Source organism: Pseudorca crassidens, chromosome 19 (assembly GCF_039906515.1).
Source record: "Pseudorca crassidens isolate mPseCra1 chromosome 19, mPseCra1.hap1, whole genome shotgun sequence".
In the NCBI taxonomy this organism is placed as follows: domain Eukaryota; kingdom Metazoa; phylum Chordata; class Mammalia; order Artiodactyla; family Delphinidae; genus Pseudorca; species Pseudorca crassidens.
This window is the reverse complement of record NC_090314.1, coordinates 7,487,333-7,504,807: the sequence shown is the minus strand read 5'-3', so window position 1 is coordinate 7,504,807 and position 17,475 is coordinate 7,487,333. Positions and strand designations below refer to the sequence as shown.

Below are 17,475 nucleotides of genomic sequence, written 5' to 3'. Positions count from 1 at the left end.
TGAGAGGATGCTTGCTCTCGGACTTCTGGTCCAGGGCCCCTTCCCTGCCTTGGCCGCTCACCTCGCCCTGCCCCGCTCTGTCCTGTGCTCACAGGAACATCACGGAGATGATGACCACAGTCTCGCTGCAGATCGTCGGGGTCATCGAGCCCATCATCCAGCACGCAGACTGGTTCTTCCCCGGGGGTACGTGACAGCATCTGGGTGTGGGAGTGGGCTTCTGTGGAAAATGGGAGTGTCGCTGTGAGTTCCGAACCTCTGAAACCTTTGAGTACCACTGGCCAAAGGTGTGTGTATAATTGGTTTGTTTTTAATCCTCCTACACACAAGCACACGTGCACACATGCGCACACACGCACGCACACACATGCACACGCACACATACACCACTCAGAATGGGGTCGAGTCATGTCAGCTTCTTACTCTCATCCCTGGTCAAGGGAAATTCTGGCCTGAAGGTGCTGTGCTAACCAGGCCCTCAGATTTTATTGGTCTAACATCTACACCATAGTTTCTTTAAATCTGTCAATCATGAAATGCTGAAGCAGAAAAAAAAAAAGATGTTATGCTCTGTAGATGCAGAGGATGAACCTGGATTTGAGGTGAACATGAACTTTTTTCTTTTTTTTGGCAATAGTCATGCCTCCTTTCCATATATATATTTTTTAACATCTTTATTGGAGTATAATTGCTCTACAATGGTGTGTTAGTTTCTGCTGTATAACAAAGTGAATCAGCTATACATATACATATATCCCCATATCTCCTCCCTCTTACATCCCCCTCTCTCCCACCCTTCCTATCCCACCCCTCTAGGTGGTCACAAAGCACCAAGCTGATCTCCCTGTGCTATGCGGCTGCTTCCCGCTAGCTATCTGTTTTACGTTTGGTAGTACTAGAGAATGGACTTGAGGACACGGGGAGGGGGAAGGGTAAGCTGGGACAAAGTGAGAGAGTGGCTTGCAGATGAACATGAACTTTTATTCCGGGCTTAGGGATCACCTGGGTGCCATCCGTTCGTTGCGCTAGGCTGTGTCCTTGGAGTTGCCCTCGGCATGTGAAGACGGGGCTCAGAGGCAACAAGATTCTTTTTTTGTACCTCGTTCAAAATGAAGCTCTCAAGACAGCTCCCTAAGATGGAGTTTCATAAATGTTCTTAGCGTGGAAGCACCATTGGATAAGGGAATGACTCGCAGTGGTGACAGCTTTGAAGAGACAGACAGCAGTTGTTACGTTAAATTCAGTGTTAACTTTTTAAAGAAGTACTGTGCCTTACGTTTAGTAAATATTAAGGGTGTGCTTTTGGCTGTGCAACAACAGACTGTTAACTCATGTGGGGATATAATATTAATAATTCTCTGCTCTGTTCATCAGAAGTAATCACTTAGTGCTGATCAAACATTAAAGAGGTTTGATTGTCTTTTGGCTTCATGTGTTTTGACTGTGACAGCTCTGAAATAAGAGTTCAATTGATGACACAGTCGGGTGAGGATAGGAAATCAGGATAAAGAAATATAGGAGGTAGGAGTGAAAGGCAGAATTCTGTAAGTTCTGTGCTCATTCACTGTCATGGCACATAAATAGGCTGTGACCGGGAAAGGATGAGACTAGAATCCATTTGATAGCCCGCAATCTTAGATCTCTTTCTGTTTCTAATCTTTAAAATTTCTTTTTCTCTTTGGTTTTCCAGAAAGACATCATCGTCATCTACAGATAATAATATTGCCTGTTATTTTCTTTTCTTGACTAATTGCATTGGCTAGCACTTCTTCAGTAGTGTCAAATAACAGTGTTGAGAGTGGGCATTGCTCTTTTTCCTGATATGATTTAGACTGCTCTGGCATTTCACTTTTACACATAAGGTTTGAGATAGATTATTTTGCCTTTTTCAAAAAGAAAGTACCCATCTGTTCCTATTTGGCTAAATTTGTTTTGTGAATCACAGATGAAAAATGCTTTATTAAATGCCCATCGTATTACACGCTAGGTGAGCATATGTGTTCACCTGGTAATAGGATGAATTATATTAAGATGAATTAATATCAATAGATGATCTAGCACTGAACCATGGGACAAGATTTTCAGGGGTGACACATAAAGAAGTGGCCATCTCTGCTATCTCCCTCCTGCCCAGGAAGGCTATGGCTGACCCACAGACCATGTGCACCCATTCTGTCTTCCCCGCAGAGATAGAGTTCAACATCACGGGCAATTACGGGAGTCCGGTGCACGTGAACCACAATGCCAACTACAGCTCGATGCCCTCCCCAGACATGGACCCTGCCGACCGGCGCCAGCCCGAGCAGGCCCGCCGGCCCCTCAGCGTTGCCACGGATAACATGATGCTGGAGTTTTACAAAAAGGATGGGTATGAACTAGCATCCCTTTCTCAGTGTTGGGGGTTGTGGGACGGAGGGGTTGATTCAGATGGGATGACAGGAAGGCTGCACTTACCAGCAGCAGTTTGAGTGGGTTGTGTCTGGTAGCACGTCAGTTCATTCTTGATGCCTCCATCTGTGCTGTTCAGGGTGCTAGGCTCGCTTCCCACCCTTCAGGACGGAAGTAAGTGCAGCCTTCCGAGCTGACAGTTGTGATCAATATTGATTAGTTCTCATCAAAAGAAAAAAAAAGTGGGTCAAAAGGGGACACTGAACAAAAAAAGATACTAAACACTTTATTTTGACTCAGAATTTACAAACGTACATCAATTCTCAAATCTTCAGCGGTTCTATTCTGACGATGGGTCCGCTCGTCTGCACCCCTCAGCAACATTCTGGCATCAGTAACACCTGCAGTGTGTAGTTGAACATTCCCAGTTTCAGCCTCTTTAAAACAGATTGAAAACCTAAACCTTGAAGCCATCTGAGTGTAAAATGCTTGTAAGTTTCCGAGAGTTGTTCTCCCGTCTTTTATGATCGACACCTACACCTACTTCGATGCGGTTGTTACGAGACTCATAAATGGGCCCAGCTTAATTCGCATAGGAACGACCCTCTTGCACCCACGTTAAATCCGTTCACATAATGTGTAATTGCATGATGTGATTCCCATAAGAAGTCAAATGGGCGTAAACAGGTTTCCTAACGAGCACAGCTGATCCGTGGGAGGTGTCAGCTCAGCCCTGGCACCCACGTACGTGGGCTTGAGTCATCGGCTCATGTGTCCTACAGAGGAAAGGTCGAAAAACCCAGAACTGTGGAGGTACGTGAGCCTTACTTTCCACCCCTCTTCTCTTCTGAGTGGGAGTCGACCTTGGAGACCCACACCTGTGTGCTGTGATGATGGGGAGTGTTCACAAGGTCCAGTGTCCCTGCTCGTTCCCTTTCCCACCAGAGACCCTTCCCGTGAGAGGCGGGTGCGGGGTGTTTCTCTGCTCTGCGCTGTTGTTCATTGTATTCTGTCTGGTGGGGAAAGAAAAGCTGGAAATTCTTAGAAGTTAAAGGGAGTAGGGGGAGATTTCACCAATCTATTAAAAAAAAAAGAGCATACTTAGAATCTGATCTTTGCCTCGGGGGGAGAGAGACAGAGATGCAGAGAAAGAGCGAGAGACCTAGCAAATGCATTGGAATTTGTTTTTAAAACTCAGATTTAAGCGACTCAGTTCCTGTGTGAAGTGTCTCTTGCGGTGGGGTGGGGGATGCCCTGGAGGGGCAGTTCTGGTCCTTTGGTCCCAAGTGTTTCTGCATCAGAGGTGGGCTCCACCCTGATTCCCAGTCCCCTCTGAAAAGCCATCCAGGTGACCTCCATGAGAAAGTTATCACTGTGGAATCTCAGGGCGTTCGACATCCACTGGCCCCTGCAGTGTGGTCTTCTTAGTATAAAGAGCCAGGGGTCATTGGGATTTCCGTGGACAGACTGCCATCCCACTGGGGCCCCAGGGGCTGCAGGCAGCTTTCCAGATGCTGCTGGGGCCTTACCACCAGAGGGTTTTTAGGGGTACGCAGAGGCCAGAACTACACAAGTCAAACCACCTCAGTGCTGTGCAGACTAGTCAATCTGTCCCTGCCAAACTCTCCCCAAATTGTGGATTTGTGGCCCGGATCAATAAGCTACCGAATTTCGAGGGTGGTTTGTTATGCAACTAAAGATAATCAGAACAAGCTTTAAAAAATAAAAAAGGATACTAACGTTCTGCCCCCGTGCAGCTCGGTGCAGCTGCTCTTTCCCGTCCTGAAACCCGATGTGCCTGTAGCCACTTCACTTGCGTTCTCATCCTTAAGGGGCCTCCACCAGGGCCAGCCGACAGCAGCCCCCGAATCCACGAGGGTATTTACACCAGGGCTAGCGGCCTCCCTCAGAGCTCAGTTTAGTGCGTGACTCCTCCTCAGCCTGTGCTTGAAACTGCCCTGCAGGGGTCTTGTCTCACCAGCGCCCCTGCCCCCGGACCTTAGCCTGGACATTCTGTAATTTGGAATAAGCACATGTAATTGAGAGGTTCGGGAGCGATCTGAACAGTGCTCTATGGAACGCTAGTTCCACTAATGCTAGGTTATGTTGGGGCAGGAGGCAAGGAGAGGGAAATCTGGGGTCTCATGTGTTCCTGAAACACAGGATTCAACGCGTTGAAACCGCTTTCTTGAGTGTGTGACTTCTCAGCGTCTTCTACGCGCTGTGACGTGCCATGCATCTTCACAAGGGCCTGTGGCGTCATTTCCCGAGTTTATTAGGTCACAAAGCCTGTTGTCACGAGACGGTCAGAACTCATGTTGCAAGGGACCTGTTGTTTTCAGTTGTGGATATTGAGGTCCTCTGCAGACCTAGTGGAAGGACGGAGAGCCTTCAAGAGACAGCCACCCTGAAAGGGGTTTATGTCGTGGACAGGGGGGCGCAGGAATGTTACTTCAGAGAGAGCCCGAACCTGGGGCAAAACAAGCTTACCTAGAAAGTTCTGGGAACCAGGGGAAACCTTGACTCATATGCGGGGGTTGGATTGGTCAGCTGGGCCTTTGGGAGGTGCATTCTTGGCCCAGGCCCTGCCTCTGCTTCCACATTTCCAGGATTTACACATCTGTGGATTCTGAGACCAGGTCTGTGAACTGTTGCCAGGTGACCCCAGGTTTTATTTGTACTGGGGAGGTGAAGAAACTTTGTTGTTAGGCATTTAGGAGAGGAATTATCCCTAGAGGAGCTGGAAGTACCGGATTTTGGCCTTAGACAAGGTCAAGCCAGGATTTTTAGGATCCTTCTTATTCATCATTCACCTTGGCACCCGTCCTGCCACTGCTCCCCGACCTCCAAGTTCACCCTAAACGGTGCGGGAACTCCCAAAGCTTCTGTGGGTTTTGGGGGAGATACCAGATTTTCTTTCCTCCTTTCTCTTGGTGGGCCTTTTCCCAAGTGTAACTGATCTCTAGAACAAAAATCTCAACCTTTCCGATCTGTGTAGACTTGAATACCTCAAATCCATACGTTGGCTGACATCTCTGGTTAGGACTGTTCCTGACCAGGATTCAAAAACAGCATGACAGGGGGCTTCCCTGGCGGTCCAGTGGTTAGGACTCTGCGCTTCCACTGCAGGGGGCACGGGTTCAATCCCTGGTCAGGGAACTAAGATCGCACGTGCCGCATAGCACAGCCAAAAATGAATAAAATAAAAACAGCATGACAGATGTCAACCCTACAGAGGCCAAAAGAAAAACAGAAAACAACCACTAACTCCTGACAGCTCATCACCTGGAATGGTCCACAGCAAACTTCTGTTCTCAGTCATACATGTGTTCTCTCTGTAGATACCTGTTCTTATGCTGGAATCTCCAACTTTCAGAATTTTTTTTTTTTTCCTGGGGCAGGCCTTTTTCTCCTAATTTTTAAGGTCCTAGATCTTCTCTTTTCCCTGTGTGGCCTGCCAGGTTACAGACTTTAAAACAGGAATGCCATTCCGTTTCCTGAATCAAGGAGACCTGTTCCATGATACAGTCTCTCATGGAAAAATACAAAGTGCAGCTTAGGGTAAGTTCCCTGCAAACGTGAGGTCCCTGTAGACTGGGAGGAGTGAAGCAGGGTGACGTAGGCTTCAGCGGGGCTGCCTCGCCAAGGTGAGGGTTTGCCAGCTGCCCGGCGTTAATCCTGAGGGTGAGCGGGCGTGAGAAGCCTGAATTCCCTGCCCCTCGTCACCTTACCCTACAGGGAGCCACGCGTCTCAGGGTCAGCTCCCCACACGCTGCAGGCGCTCGCCTCCCATCACCTGGCTCCCTCTTGAGAAGACCCAGGAAGTCCAGAAGGGAGGCTCTGCCCAGGTGCCCTCCGGGACTCTGCCACGTGCCCCTGCCTTCTGCTTATTGATTTCCAAACCCTTTGCTTCTCGGAGGTTCTTCCTGGCCTCTGGCTTCTCGCTTCTCCCTTGATTCAGCCATAAAGGGATCCGAAAACCAAGCTCTTCTCGTTTTCACCGGAAGCAGTGGCCGTGGGAAATCTTTGACATCCATACGAGATGTGGGTATCTGTGCAGTGACTTCTGAGGGAGTTGGTGGTTTCTGGTTGATTGAACTTGGTCATTTTTATTTTATTTTATTATTTATTTATTTATTTAGGCTGTGTTGGGTCTTCATTGCCGCGCGCGGGCTTTCTCTAGTTGTGGCGAGCGGGGGCTACTCTTCGTTGCGGGCCGCGGGCTTCTCACTGCGGTGGCTTCTCTTGTTGCGGAGCACGGGCTCTAGGCGCGCGGGCTTCAGTAGTTGTGGCACGTGGGCTCAGTAGTTGTGGCGTGCAGGCTTAGTTGCTCCGCGGCATGTGAGATCTTCCCGGACCAGGGCTCAAACCCGTGTCCCCTGCACTGGCAGGCGGATTCTTAACCACTGCGCCACCAGGGAAGCCCCAGTTATTTTTAAATAACACGCAAGTTCTTTGATTGTGGCGACTGTTGCTGCTTTATGTGATAAAACAATGAGCAGAAACTTGTGACCTGCTTACATAACCTGGTTGTATTCTTCCACCTCTGAATAGCGCCCCCCTCTCAGCAGCGTGCCAAGCAATTTTGTCATTTTTGTCTTTGGATGGAGTTCTCGCTAGACGTTCAGACACTTACATCTACCAATCTTCCAAGCGAATCTTCATTTGCTTCTGAACGTAATATGCTTTGAGGCCTCTGAGCGTCTTGCTGTTGCCCCTGTGATTGATTCGCTCTGTAAAGATTTTTCTTGCCTTTTATATGAAGGAACTAGGACGCTCACAGAATACTGGCGGGACTGTAAAATAGAACAACCACTTTGCAAAACACTTCAGCAGTTTCTGCAAAAGTTAAACATTGACCCACCATGTGATTCAGCCATTCTATCCCTAGATACTTACCCAAGTGAAATAGAAGTGTATGTCTATACAAAGACTTGAGAAAGAAAAAAAAGATTTTTATTGCCTTTTGAAAATGTCAGTGAACCTTTGATGTGTGGTTCCTGGACACAGAGGACGCGGCTTCCCATATGAAAGTCACTTCCGCTGGGAGAGTGGTGATCACAGTCGGCACAGCCGTCTCCTTATAAAAGCAGGCGTGTGCATTTCACCTCTGGACTGTTGGTTGCTGGTGCTTTGCCGATGGTGATATGTAGCGGGTCTCGTTGGTCCTCCCCCCCGACCATGCCCTCCCCTGGGTAAGCCAGGAGAAGATCACCAGGGAGCCTGGTGTCTGGGGTCACCAGTGCTGGAAGGTGTGTTTGGAAATAGAAGGTGTCCCCCCCCAGCCCTGATCCCAAAGCCCACGCCTCCCATCCCAGATGGGGAAGGTCTTCCTAAGTGAGAGATAACAGGGTAAGGAAGAGAGCACAGCGCGAGACCCCCAGCCTCTAGGGCTTCTGTTGGTCACCACGGGAGAAATCCCGCCCTCCTTGCCGACACTGCAGCTGAGTGGTATGAGCTTGCTTCCCCAAGTGGAATGTTAAGCCGTTTGCTCTTTTTCAGCCTGATAAACTTGGAAGCCCAAGGGGCATAGTTTGATACCCCCCTGCAGCCCACTTTAAATACCGGGGGGCGCAGTTGGACCCTGTCCCAGAGTTTTGAGTGGCCTCCAGGGGTGATTGGATCTCGTACAGAAGGTGCTTGTGTATTGGTGGAGAGTCCTCAGAAGCAAGATGACTTGCAAGGTGGGTCCTGGAGAGAGACTGACCGCCCCCAAGATGCCTTGGAGATGAGAAATATTAACAGTGACACTCGACAGGAAGGGGTCTCTGGGTCCCCGCCCCCAGGGGAAAGAGTGTCAGAAGCCGTCCGTCCCCTATGTGCGCGGCTGTAGCATCGTTCTCCTCTGTGCGCCTCACGGAGGGTCCGTCCCCGTACATTTCCTTAAAGAACCCACATCCCACCTGCTACAGCCGATCCCCAAACATGGACCTTTTCTGTGACTCTTGCTGCCCCTCTGTGAGGTGGCTAGAATGTCATGGTGTAATAGCTCTTTGCTTCTGACCAGCGTGGGTGTGAGTACGACCGTCTGTGCACGTACGCAGGGGAGACCGGTGCTGGCTGGTGTTCTCCCTGCGTGAAGGTCCGTGTCTCCCTTGATACTGGAAGGATTGGCTCTGGCCTTAGTCAGTGAAGGCCTCGACTGTGTACCGTGGAACCAGTTACCTCCTAGACCCGAGGAAGGCATCAACCACCTTCTAAATCATTAACTGAGAAGAGAGCGGACTGCCGCTTCCATGGATTTTTTTCCTCCCTTATTCCTGACCAGTGTCAGCTCTTTGGCTTCTCTCTTTACTCCCCTGCAGCGGTAGGATGATTTTTCACCCGTACAAAGTCACTTTAACTGGAAAGACCAAAAACAATTTCAGTAAAAGCCCCAGGCTTAGCCTTGACAGACACAAGAGACAAGACAGACCTTGACAGGGACAAGCTGTGTGTCCCAAGGAGGGCGCAGTCTTTTCCACACTAATATCTGTATGTTTCTGTCCCTGCAGCCTTAGGAAAATCCAAAGGTACGGTATCCTTGGGTAGCTACGAGGCCACGCTCAGTCTCTGACCACTAAGCGAGCGATGCCTTAGGGAGCTCTGCAAGGGGGTGAATGTGTGTGGCTGGTTGCTTTGGCCGATTTACTCGAAGCTGTCTGTCTTCCCCTCGTTAAAGTGGAGTCGGGGTGGAGCCTGACCAGAGGCACGATCAGCCCTTCCCTGCGTGTAGACCCTGCGGAGGTTGTAGCTCAGCCAGCACCCTGGGGCTGGCGCAGGAGTCCCGCGTCTGCCCCCAAGCGGCAGAAAGAAGAAAGATGGATGTTTAGCTGTCCCCTGCTGGCTGGTGCCCTGTGGTGGTCTGAGGCTGCCCCTCCCTCGCTGTCCCGCCCACCTCCACCTCCCACTTGGGAGGAGTGGGTGCCCCCCAGTGAGGCCGCTCTCTGCTCTGAGGGAAGCTTGGATTCTGGGGAGCTCGTTGGGCAGGCAGTGGTCCTAAGGCCAGCGGTGCCCGGGCCGCTGGTGGGAGCCCCGCCTGGAGCCGCTGGGATGCTCGAGCACCTCTGTCCGTGGAGCACGGCTGGCAGCTGCCTCGCTTCCCTGGTCCAGGAGATGCTCGGGCTGCGCTGCGGGGCGCTTGGTGGGGGTGGGAACCCCGGCGCCCGGCGCACGCGCGGCTAAGCCTGGGGTCTCTCTGTCCCTGGCCAGCATGGGCGTGAGGGTCATGGACACGTCGTGGGTGGCTCGAAGAGGCTCCTCGGCCGGCCGGAAGGCGTCCTGCGCCCCGCCCACCATGCAGCCCCCAGCCCCATCCGCGGAGCTCGCCCCGCCCTTGCCGTCGCCCCTCCCGGAGCAGCCCCCCGACGGCCCCGCGGTGCCCGCGCTCTCTCCATCCGGCCTCGGCCTCCAGCCCGGGGCTGAGCGGATCAGGTAAGCAGGGCGCTGTCGTCCTCCCCCCACCAACCCCCCCGGCCTGGGTCAGCCTGGCCTGCGGTGCACAGACCGCAGTGCTGGTCTGGGTTTGCTGCACCCACTCAAAGCCTCTTGGAGTTGGTCATTTCCCCCCTTTTCTAAGCATCCTGGTTTGGCTTCTGCAGCAGGTAAGGCATTCACAGACCCCTGGATTATCATCAGATGGAGGCCAGGCTTTCCCAGAACAGCTTGCTAAGGCCAGGCTTGCTAAGGCCAGGCGAGGAATCTGAGTCCCCGGCTCCCTGTGTCCCCCTCCTATGCTATTACAGCTTCCCTGTTTTGAAATTTAGAATTTCAGTGTTTCTCCCTTCCTCTCCTCTACCTTTAGACGCATAGGGACCATTTTACTGCTGAAATGGGTGCAAATCAGGTAAAGAATGGAGGTGCCGTGGTCATGCTGGGCCTGGTGATCTTGGCAGCCTGTGGTGTGACTGCGTCTCGTTCTTGCAGAGGAAGAAAGAAGACGGGAAGCATGCTCATTCCAGCGCTAGTTCCATGAACTTTTATGCAGGGCAGCCCTTGTCGCTCCAAAGATGAAAAACGCCATCTGAGCCATCAAGGCACACGTCACGGCGTGTGGTCGTTCGCACCCAGGGGCGCGGGCGAAGGAGGCCATCCCTGGCCCTTCCTTGAAAGGGACGTGGTCAGAGGAGATTCTAGGAGTGGGGATTGCACAGGAGACTGCTTTGCCGTTTGTTTCTGTCTGTCCTAAAGCAGCAGTTCGGAGAAGCAGGAAAGTTTCTTCACTCAGAGGCACCGTGCGTTCTGTTAGGGTGCGCAGTGTCCCTCCATAGCCACCGCTGAAAACACCTCGGAGACTCTGGGAAGCCGAACCTCTCAAGCCAGTCTTCGCATGTACACGTGCGAGCACAGACACACACACACACAGAGACACACACAGACACACACAGAGACACACACAGACACACACACACACAAAAACCAACCCCCTAAGCGAAGGGATTGCAGGGTTTTTTGTTGTTTTTTTTTAAATGAGTAGAAGGTGTTTTCCCTGAGAAATGGGGAAGTGACAGTCAGAGTTGGGGCGGGGGAGGGTAGTGACCCTGATAGCTCCACTGGAGAGGACGGGGGGTCGCCAGCTCCGGCTGGGACTCATGGGCTTCAGTTTCGTTTGAGGGATGTGGGAGGGGAGAGGGAGTCAGCAGGAAGCGGCAGCTGATGGCTGGCAGAGGAAATGGACAAATAGGAGACTTGCTGGGATGGTCTCCTGCTGGAGAGAGAGCAGAGGCCAGGAGAGGGAGCTGGCCACGGGTGCCACACGGGGATGAGGGTGGAACCCAGGCCCTCAGAGCCCCAGGAGAGGCCGGTCACCTCCGTGGGCATCTTGGAAGGCTTTCAGAAGGGCTGAGAGGACCATACCTGCCTAGAGGAACACGTGTTCCGTTCACAGCGCTGATGCTGACGTTACCTGAGTTCAGGGGCTTTCTTTTGTCCTGTGTTTCAGCACTTCTAAAAGCAAGGAACTTTCTCCAGGATCTGGGCAGAAAGGAAGTCCAGGTTCCAGCCAGGGGACGCCCAGTGCAGCGATGCAGCCGGGCGCCAGCCCCAGCCCGCTGCCCGCAGACCAGAGTCCTCACACCCTCCGGAAGGGTATGTCACTGCCGCCGGCTCGGGGGGCTCGGGGGGCTCGGGCCAGAGAGCTGTCACACCGCCTGGAAGCATTTCCCTCCATTCTCACGGAGACTTAGAAACTGGTTTCATGAAAAATTACTGCGCCTGAGAGCTTTGGGAAGTGAGCCAACCCCAAGAGGGGTCGTTGCATCGTTAGTCCTCGGTTTACTCATTTGAACAGTGGGCTCGGGGGTGTGGTGGGGGCAGACACGGGGCTCTGCTTCCCGTCCACCAGGACCTTTCTGCAGAACCATCACCCAGGGTGACACGTGTCTCCATCGACTCTGCCAGGCTTCCCACCACCGTTTAAAATGCAGCGTGGAGTCTTCCCCAGGAGCCCCCTGCCCCAGCTGGGGTCCAGCCCAGCTGCCTACCCCTGGATTATTTGTAGAAGGGGACACAGAGGTGGAATTGAGACTGTTTCTGCAGGAGGCCTGCCCTTTGATATTTCTTTAGTGGAGGCCTGAGCATTTGTCCACTGGTCCATGAGCTGCCCACCCCAGATTTCTGCCACTGAAACCCTCTGCAGAAGGCCCTGTTATTCTCCCTGAAATGATTCCCCAAAGCCGAGACATGCTCCATGGTGATATTTCATAAATGGGGGCTGCCTGGAACGTGTGTTAATCAGAGCCACCTTTTTGTTCACCTTCTGTCATGACGAAGTCTATAAGGTGCTTAACACAGCACGTTGTCTGATCTGTTATCAGTTCAGGCCTGTCCGGCTTCTAGCTGTGCCTTTAGCTCCGGGACGTGGGACCGGGCTGGTTCTCCCTATCCTGACACAGGGCCCCTCCCGGCTGCGGGCTGCTGTGTGAGCCCATCATCCGAGCCTGCCCTCACCCAGCCCTTCCATCCTACTCACCCCCCTTCATCCCTTATACGCCCTACAAATGTTTGTTGAGCCTCTGCTATGTGTAGAGAGCCCCGAGGCTCTAACAGCAGCAGACTTGGCCTCTGCAGACAGGTGAACGTGGAACCGTAGTACAAGGGTGCTGCTGCTGGACCCCCTGTGGTGAGCTCAGGACACCGAGGGTCACGTGAGGGCACCTTGCAACACAGGAGGTTGGCCAAAGTGGCAGTGGAGGGATTTGAGCGCGCCAGGGCTTCAGCCAGCAATAACACGATTCCCTTGTGGTCCTGATGGAATTCTCTGGCCGTCTTAGTTTACACGGCTTTTAACCCTCCCCCAGCTGTGCAGGCAGGGTGATGACTAGGCTGTTCTCCTGTCCAGTGGGGTCGGGGCTCCAGGCCACGCGGCTCCCCAAAGCCAGTGGGACATTGGCCCTCTCGTTCTTCACAGCCCATTGGACCCAGGCAGGGGTTTCCCAGGTGACGTTCAGCAGCTCAGCACCATCATTTGAAAGGCACACCCTTGCCCGCAAGTGGCACACTGACTTTTGTTCCGTACCCCCTCAGTCCTTTGACGAGGTGCCTACAGTCTTACATCATGACCTAGGCCTGTCCCTGCCTGGGGTGGTAAATGTCACCGCAGACATCACGGTGATGTCACTGCATCCCCCGTGTTCCGGCTCCCTCGGGGGAAGACGTGTTCAAGCACTGACCCCTAGAGTCTCCACTGGATGAGAAGCGTGTAATGCCTGCATCAGCCAGTAGGGCTGAGAAGTGGTTTTAAGTCATGGCTGTGGTGCTTGACACACATGATCCCATGTAATGATTACAGTACTGTGGAGGAAATGGGATTCTTTCCAGTGCATACAAAAGGTTTATTTATTATTTTTTAAAAATTTATTTTGGCTGTGTTGGGTCTTCGTTGCTGCGCGTGGGCTTTCTCTAGTTGCAGCGAGCGGGGGCTACTCTTCGTTGCGGTGCGCGGGCTTCTCATTGCGGTGGCTTCTCTTGTTGTGGAGCAGAGGCTCTAGGCATGCAGGCTTCAGTAGTTGTGGAACACAGACTCAGTAGTTGTGGCTCGTGGGCTCTAGAGCACAGGCTCAGTCGTTGCGGTTCATGGGCTGAGTTGCTCCACAGCATGTGGGATCTTCCCGGACCAGGGCTCGAGCCTGTGTCCCCTGCATTGGCAAACAGATTCTCAACCACTGTGCCACCAGGGAAGGCCCCATACAAGAGGTTTAAATAAGATCCCCCAGCTTGCAGCAGGTGAGACGGGATAGGAATTTGAACCCAAGTTGATGGGACTCAGGAGAGCGGGACCCTTACTTTTCCACACCAAGGAGGCAGGGAGGTGCACGAGGCATCGTTGGAATAGATTCTGTTCCGTCGGCGGGGTGGGGAGTAGGGGGGAAAACGATGCCTCCTTGAGGGCTTAAAAAGACAGTTTCCTCGAGAGTAAGTGCTACCCACAGCCAGCCCTCAGTCTGAGAGATGAGTGATCACTTTCTCGAGCCATTTGTCCACCAAGGGATCTTCTAAATATTAGAATTTGTCATCCTCGCCAGTTCCTTTCCATTTAAAGGCATAATGCGTTTGTCACCCTTTAGCATGACTAAGTAAATAAAAAGAGGGGAATGAAGGCGGTGCAGAGGGGTGGGGGCAGTGATGCACTTAGAACAGACAGTGCAGGTCTGTACACGTCTACACCCAGGGTTCTTGAAGGGAAAACATTTCTGAGGCAAGTCCGCAGGACTGAAGGGAAGCGCAGGGCAAGACAGGCAGCATGATGGAGGCTCTGGGCCTCTGCGGCCAGAGGACTTGGTCATAGGTCACCGTTACGGGATCCCAGAGCCACTGGGCAGGTTCAGCCAAAAGTCAGAGCTTCCCGCCCCGAGGACGGTTGCTCTGTCCGGGGTCCACTGCCGCAAGCCAATCCCTAGTCGTCCTGTCCCGGTCGCTGCGTCCCAGACTCCGCCCTCCTCGGAGCCCCCCCCCCCCCGCGGCCTGGGCGTGGGAAATGTGTTCTCCCGTTTGGCTGGGGGGGGTGGGGGGGTGTGCTGATCATAGCAGGAATCCAGGGGAGAGGAGGAGAAATGAGTGAACAGATGGGCGGATATGCGGTTCTAGGTGAATGTTAAGAACCGGTGCTGGCTGCTCTCAGCGTGGCAGGAGCTGGGGGTGGAGGCGGGGGAGAGCTCGCTGGCAGCCACAGGGATGATGGGTGTCACCGAACCCCGTGTTCTGTGCCTCCTCTTTCAGTGTCCAAGAAGCTGGCGCCCATTCCGCCCAAGGTCCCCTTTGGCCAGCCGGGGTCCCTGCCTGAGACGCCTGCCGGCCAGCCGTCCCCACTCAGCCTGTCCCCCACGCCCCCCAGCACCCCATCACCCTACGGACTGAGCTGCCCCCCGGGGTACTCCCTGGCCTCGGGCCAGCTCTCCCCGGCGGCCGCGGCGCCCCCGCTGGCCTCCCCCTCCGGCTTCGTGGGCGCTCTCAGCAAGTCGCGGCCCACTCCGAAGCCCCGGCAGAGGCCCACGCTGCCGCCCCCCGAGCCACCCGCCGTCAGCCTCACAGCCTCCAGCCCGCAGTCTGAGCAACCCGCGCTGGACGGCGTGTCCCCCGGGGAGAGCATGTCCACAGGTAACCGCCGCGCGTGCAGCGTCTCCGTGAGCCTTAGTGCACCCTGCTTGCCAGGGATGGCCCTGCTGTGCCACGCGTGTGGCACCCGGGCTGGTCTCCTTAGAAGCCCCCGTGAGGCCGTGGAAAGCCCTGGTGGCCGGTTGTCCTGCGGGGGGGGGGCGGGGAGGGGGGCTCCCTGGGGGATTTCTCCCACCTGAACACCCGCCAGCCCAGGGTTCTGGTCCTACTCTTCACCTGGGGGCTGAGCACCTGCGTCCTTGGAGGGGCTGCTGCAGGGTGGCTGGATTGTGATGGCAGAGCAGAGGCTGTTTTTTCCCTCTTCGCTAAAGAAGCCTTATTAGAAAACTGTTTTTCTAGCAATACGTGTTTAGAAATACGGTCAGTTTCAGAAAAGATGCTGCCCCCTGATTGGAGAAGCCCACGAGGACTAAATTTAGTTTTGCTTTAAATTTAAAGTCAAAGACGAGCTGTTTTCCTCCAGGAAAGTGTGTAAGCATAACACACACACACACCCCACATACACACATGTACACCACATACACACACCACACACATGCACACCACATACACACATGTACACCAGATACACACACACACACCACACACACACATGCACACCACATACACACATGTACACCAGATACACACACACACACACACTCTTGAGAGAGCAGTTTGGCCCTGGGTCCCGGGTGCCCTGGGACTTCTAACGGGTCGTGCTTTTGCCGCCACGTCCCTCTCCAGGCGCGCCGTTTTCCCCTCGATCAGCTGGAGGTGAGCCTGCGGGCTTTGCGCCTCGCTGCGCAGGAAGGGCCGGCCCGGCGCGCGTGCGCGGTGGGGCGGAGGCGCACACTGTGCCGAGAGGCCATCCGGTGATGCGGCTGCTCTATCTTTGCTGTGATAAACAGTGCAGGTCCGGGTGCTCCACCCACCCTGAGGCTTATACAAAGCTAAGGAAACGTTCTAACCAGTGAGCACCACTTCCCGCTGGTGGTTCTCGAGGAGCCCTTGATGGATGGGAGGGGCCCAGGGGAGGTGTGACGGCCCCCTCCCTCCTGCCCGGCTCAGAGCGACTGCCCTTTAGTAGTCATTTCGTGCCCCTTCTGTCCTGTCCCGATGTCCTCTGGCGGCGGCAGCCTGGCCCGTAGTCCCGCAGGGCGGGCGGGGGTCTGAGCCGCGTGGTCGGTGATGGTTTACTGTGGTCCGTCTGACTGTGATGCTGGGCATGGTCCGTGTTCCATTCGTCTCATCGTATTTATTCCTTTCTCTGAATCCTGTCGCTGTGTCCTCGCAGCTGTGTGACACGGGGGCCGCAGCTGTGGATACGTGAGGGGGATTCCAGGGTAAGCGGTCCCGGCCTCGCCCCTCCGCTCGCAGCCAGGCCGCAGCCCCGCGCTCTGCATGCACCCCGACCTGCACGGCAGCCTCCGCGGCCTTGAGGCTCAGTGGCCTCCTCTTTTCTTTTCTGAGGGAGGAGATGGGGGAGAAACAGGCCTCCCTCCCCTTCTCTGGCCAGTCACCTAATCCCAGCTGCTCCCCCCACCCATTTTGGTTTAAATTGAGGGGGTGACAGCCCTGTCCCTCATCCCGTGTGTCCTTGTGTCACTGGCTGACTTGCTACCGACAGGTGCCCAGTGTCGGGGAGGTGCATGTGCACCCCTGGTTCAGGGAAGGGCCCCGGAGACAGGACCCGCCTGCTGCCATGGCTGCATCCTCCACCGCGGGGCCTGGAGCCTGAGTTCCGGCTAGGACGGTTGGCAAATCCTGAAGAGTCCATAGTGTTCGTTCTAGAATTTACCCTGAGCTGTTTTTCTCCAGTGTATAGAGCCAGCCAGGGCCTTTCTGTCCCATTCAATGAAATACTCGAGAGCCTTTGCTACCAGTTTCTGCTTGGTCTCCTCCTCCTGTAAGTAGATGCTCAAAAGGAAAACTAAGGCAAGAACAGGAAGGAAGCCAGAGGAAGCAAGTGTCTTGGCCTCAGTCAGAAAGGGGCAGCCAGAGCAAAGCAGGGGAGGGTCCCCCCCAGACCCCCCAGGGAAGCTGCTGAGCTGCGGGCTGCAGACCCCTGACAGCCACAGCTCCAGGGCGTCCGGCACCCACATGGGCCCCGGGACAGGCCCTTCTGGGGCCTCTGACACAGAGACAGGCCTCCCCTTTCCCGGCAGCCAGTGGGCCTTCTCCCCGCCCCAAGCTTAGGCTACCTGAGTCACCTTCTGGCTCAGGTGTCCAAGGGAGCGGCCAGGATGGCAGCTGGGCAGCTCGCCTCGGGGCTGCACATCCTTCACCTGCAGGCACCTTCCCGCCTGTTATCCCCCCAGCGACTGCTGAGGCCCAGGCAGGGTAGGAAACCGCCCGGGGTTACGCTCCCCTGGTGACAGGGACTGAACTTTGAATCCAGAATCCAAGCCCCGGGGCTTGTGCTGCCCTTCCAGGCCGGTGGTGAGGCACCGGCAGACCCCCAGGCTCTGCTCGGTCAGGCGGGGGTACTGTTTGGGGGCTGGGTGGAGAGAGAAG

General features: G+C 54.4%; 1 protein-coding gene across 4 annotated transcripts in view; it reads left to right on the top strand.

The window, feature by feature from the left end:
* The window catches only part of ARHGAP44 (Rho GTPase activating protein 44), a 143,240-nt gene that overhangs the window by 123,458 nt on the left and 2,307 nt on the right, over positions 1 to 17,475 (top strand). For 2 of the 4 annotated variants that reach the window (XM_067715605.1, XM_067715608.1), the window contains exons 15-20: positions 95 to 186; positions 2,188 to 2,368; positions 8,883 to 8,900; positions 9,580 to 9,801; positions 11,309 to 11,454; positions 14,584 to 14,961. In XM_067715605.1, coding sequence (XP_067571706.1) covers positions 95 to 186; positions 2,188 to 2,368; positions 8,883 to 8,900; positions 9,580 to 9,801; positions 11,309 to 11,454; positions 14,584 to 14,961 — 1,037 coding nt within the window. Of the gene's footprint in view, positions 1 to 94; positions 187 to 2,187; positions 2,369 to 8,882; positions 8,901 to 9,579; positions 9,802 to 11,308; positions 11,455 to 14,583; positions 14,962 to 16,255; positions 16,305 to 17,475 lie in introns of all 4 variants that reach the window. The other 2 variants (XM_067715607.1, XM_067715606.1) reach the window with 2 other exon arrangements.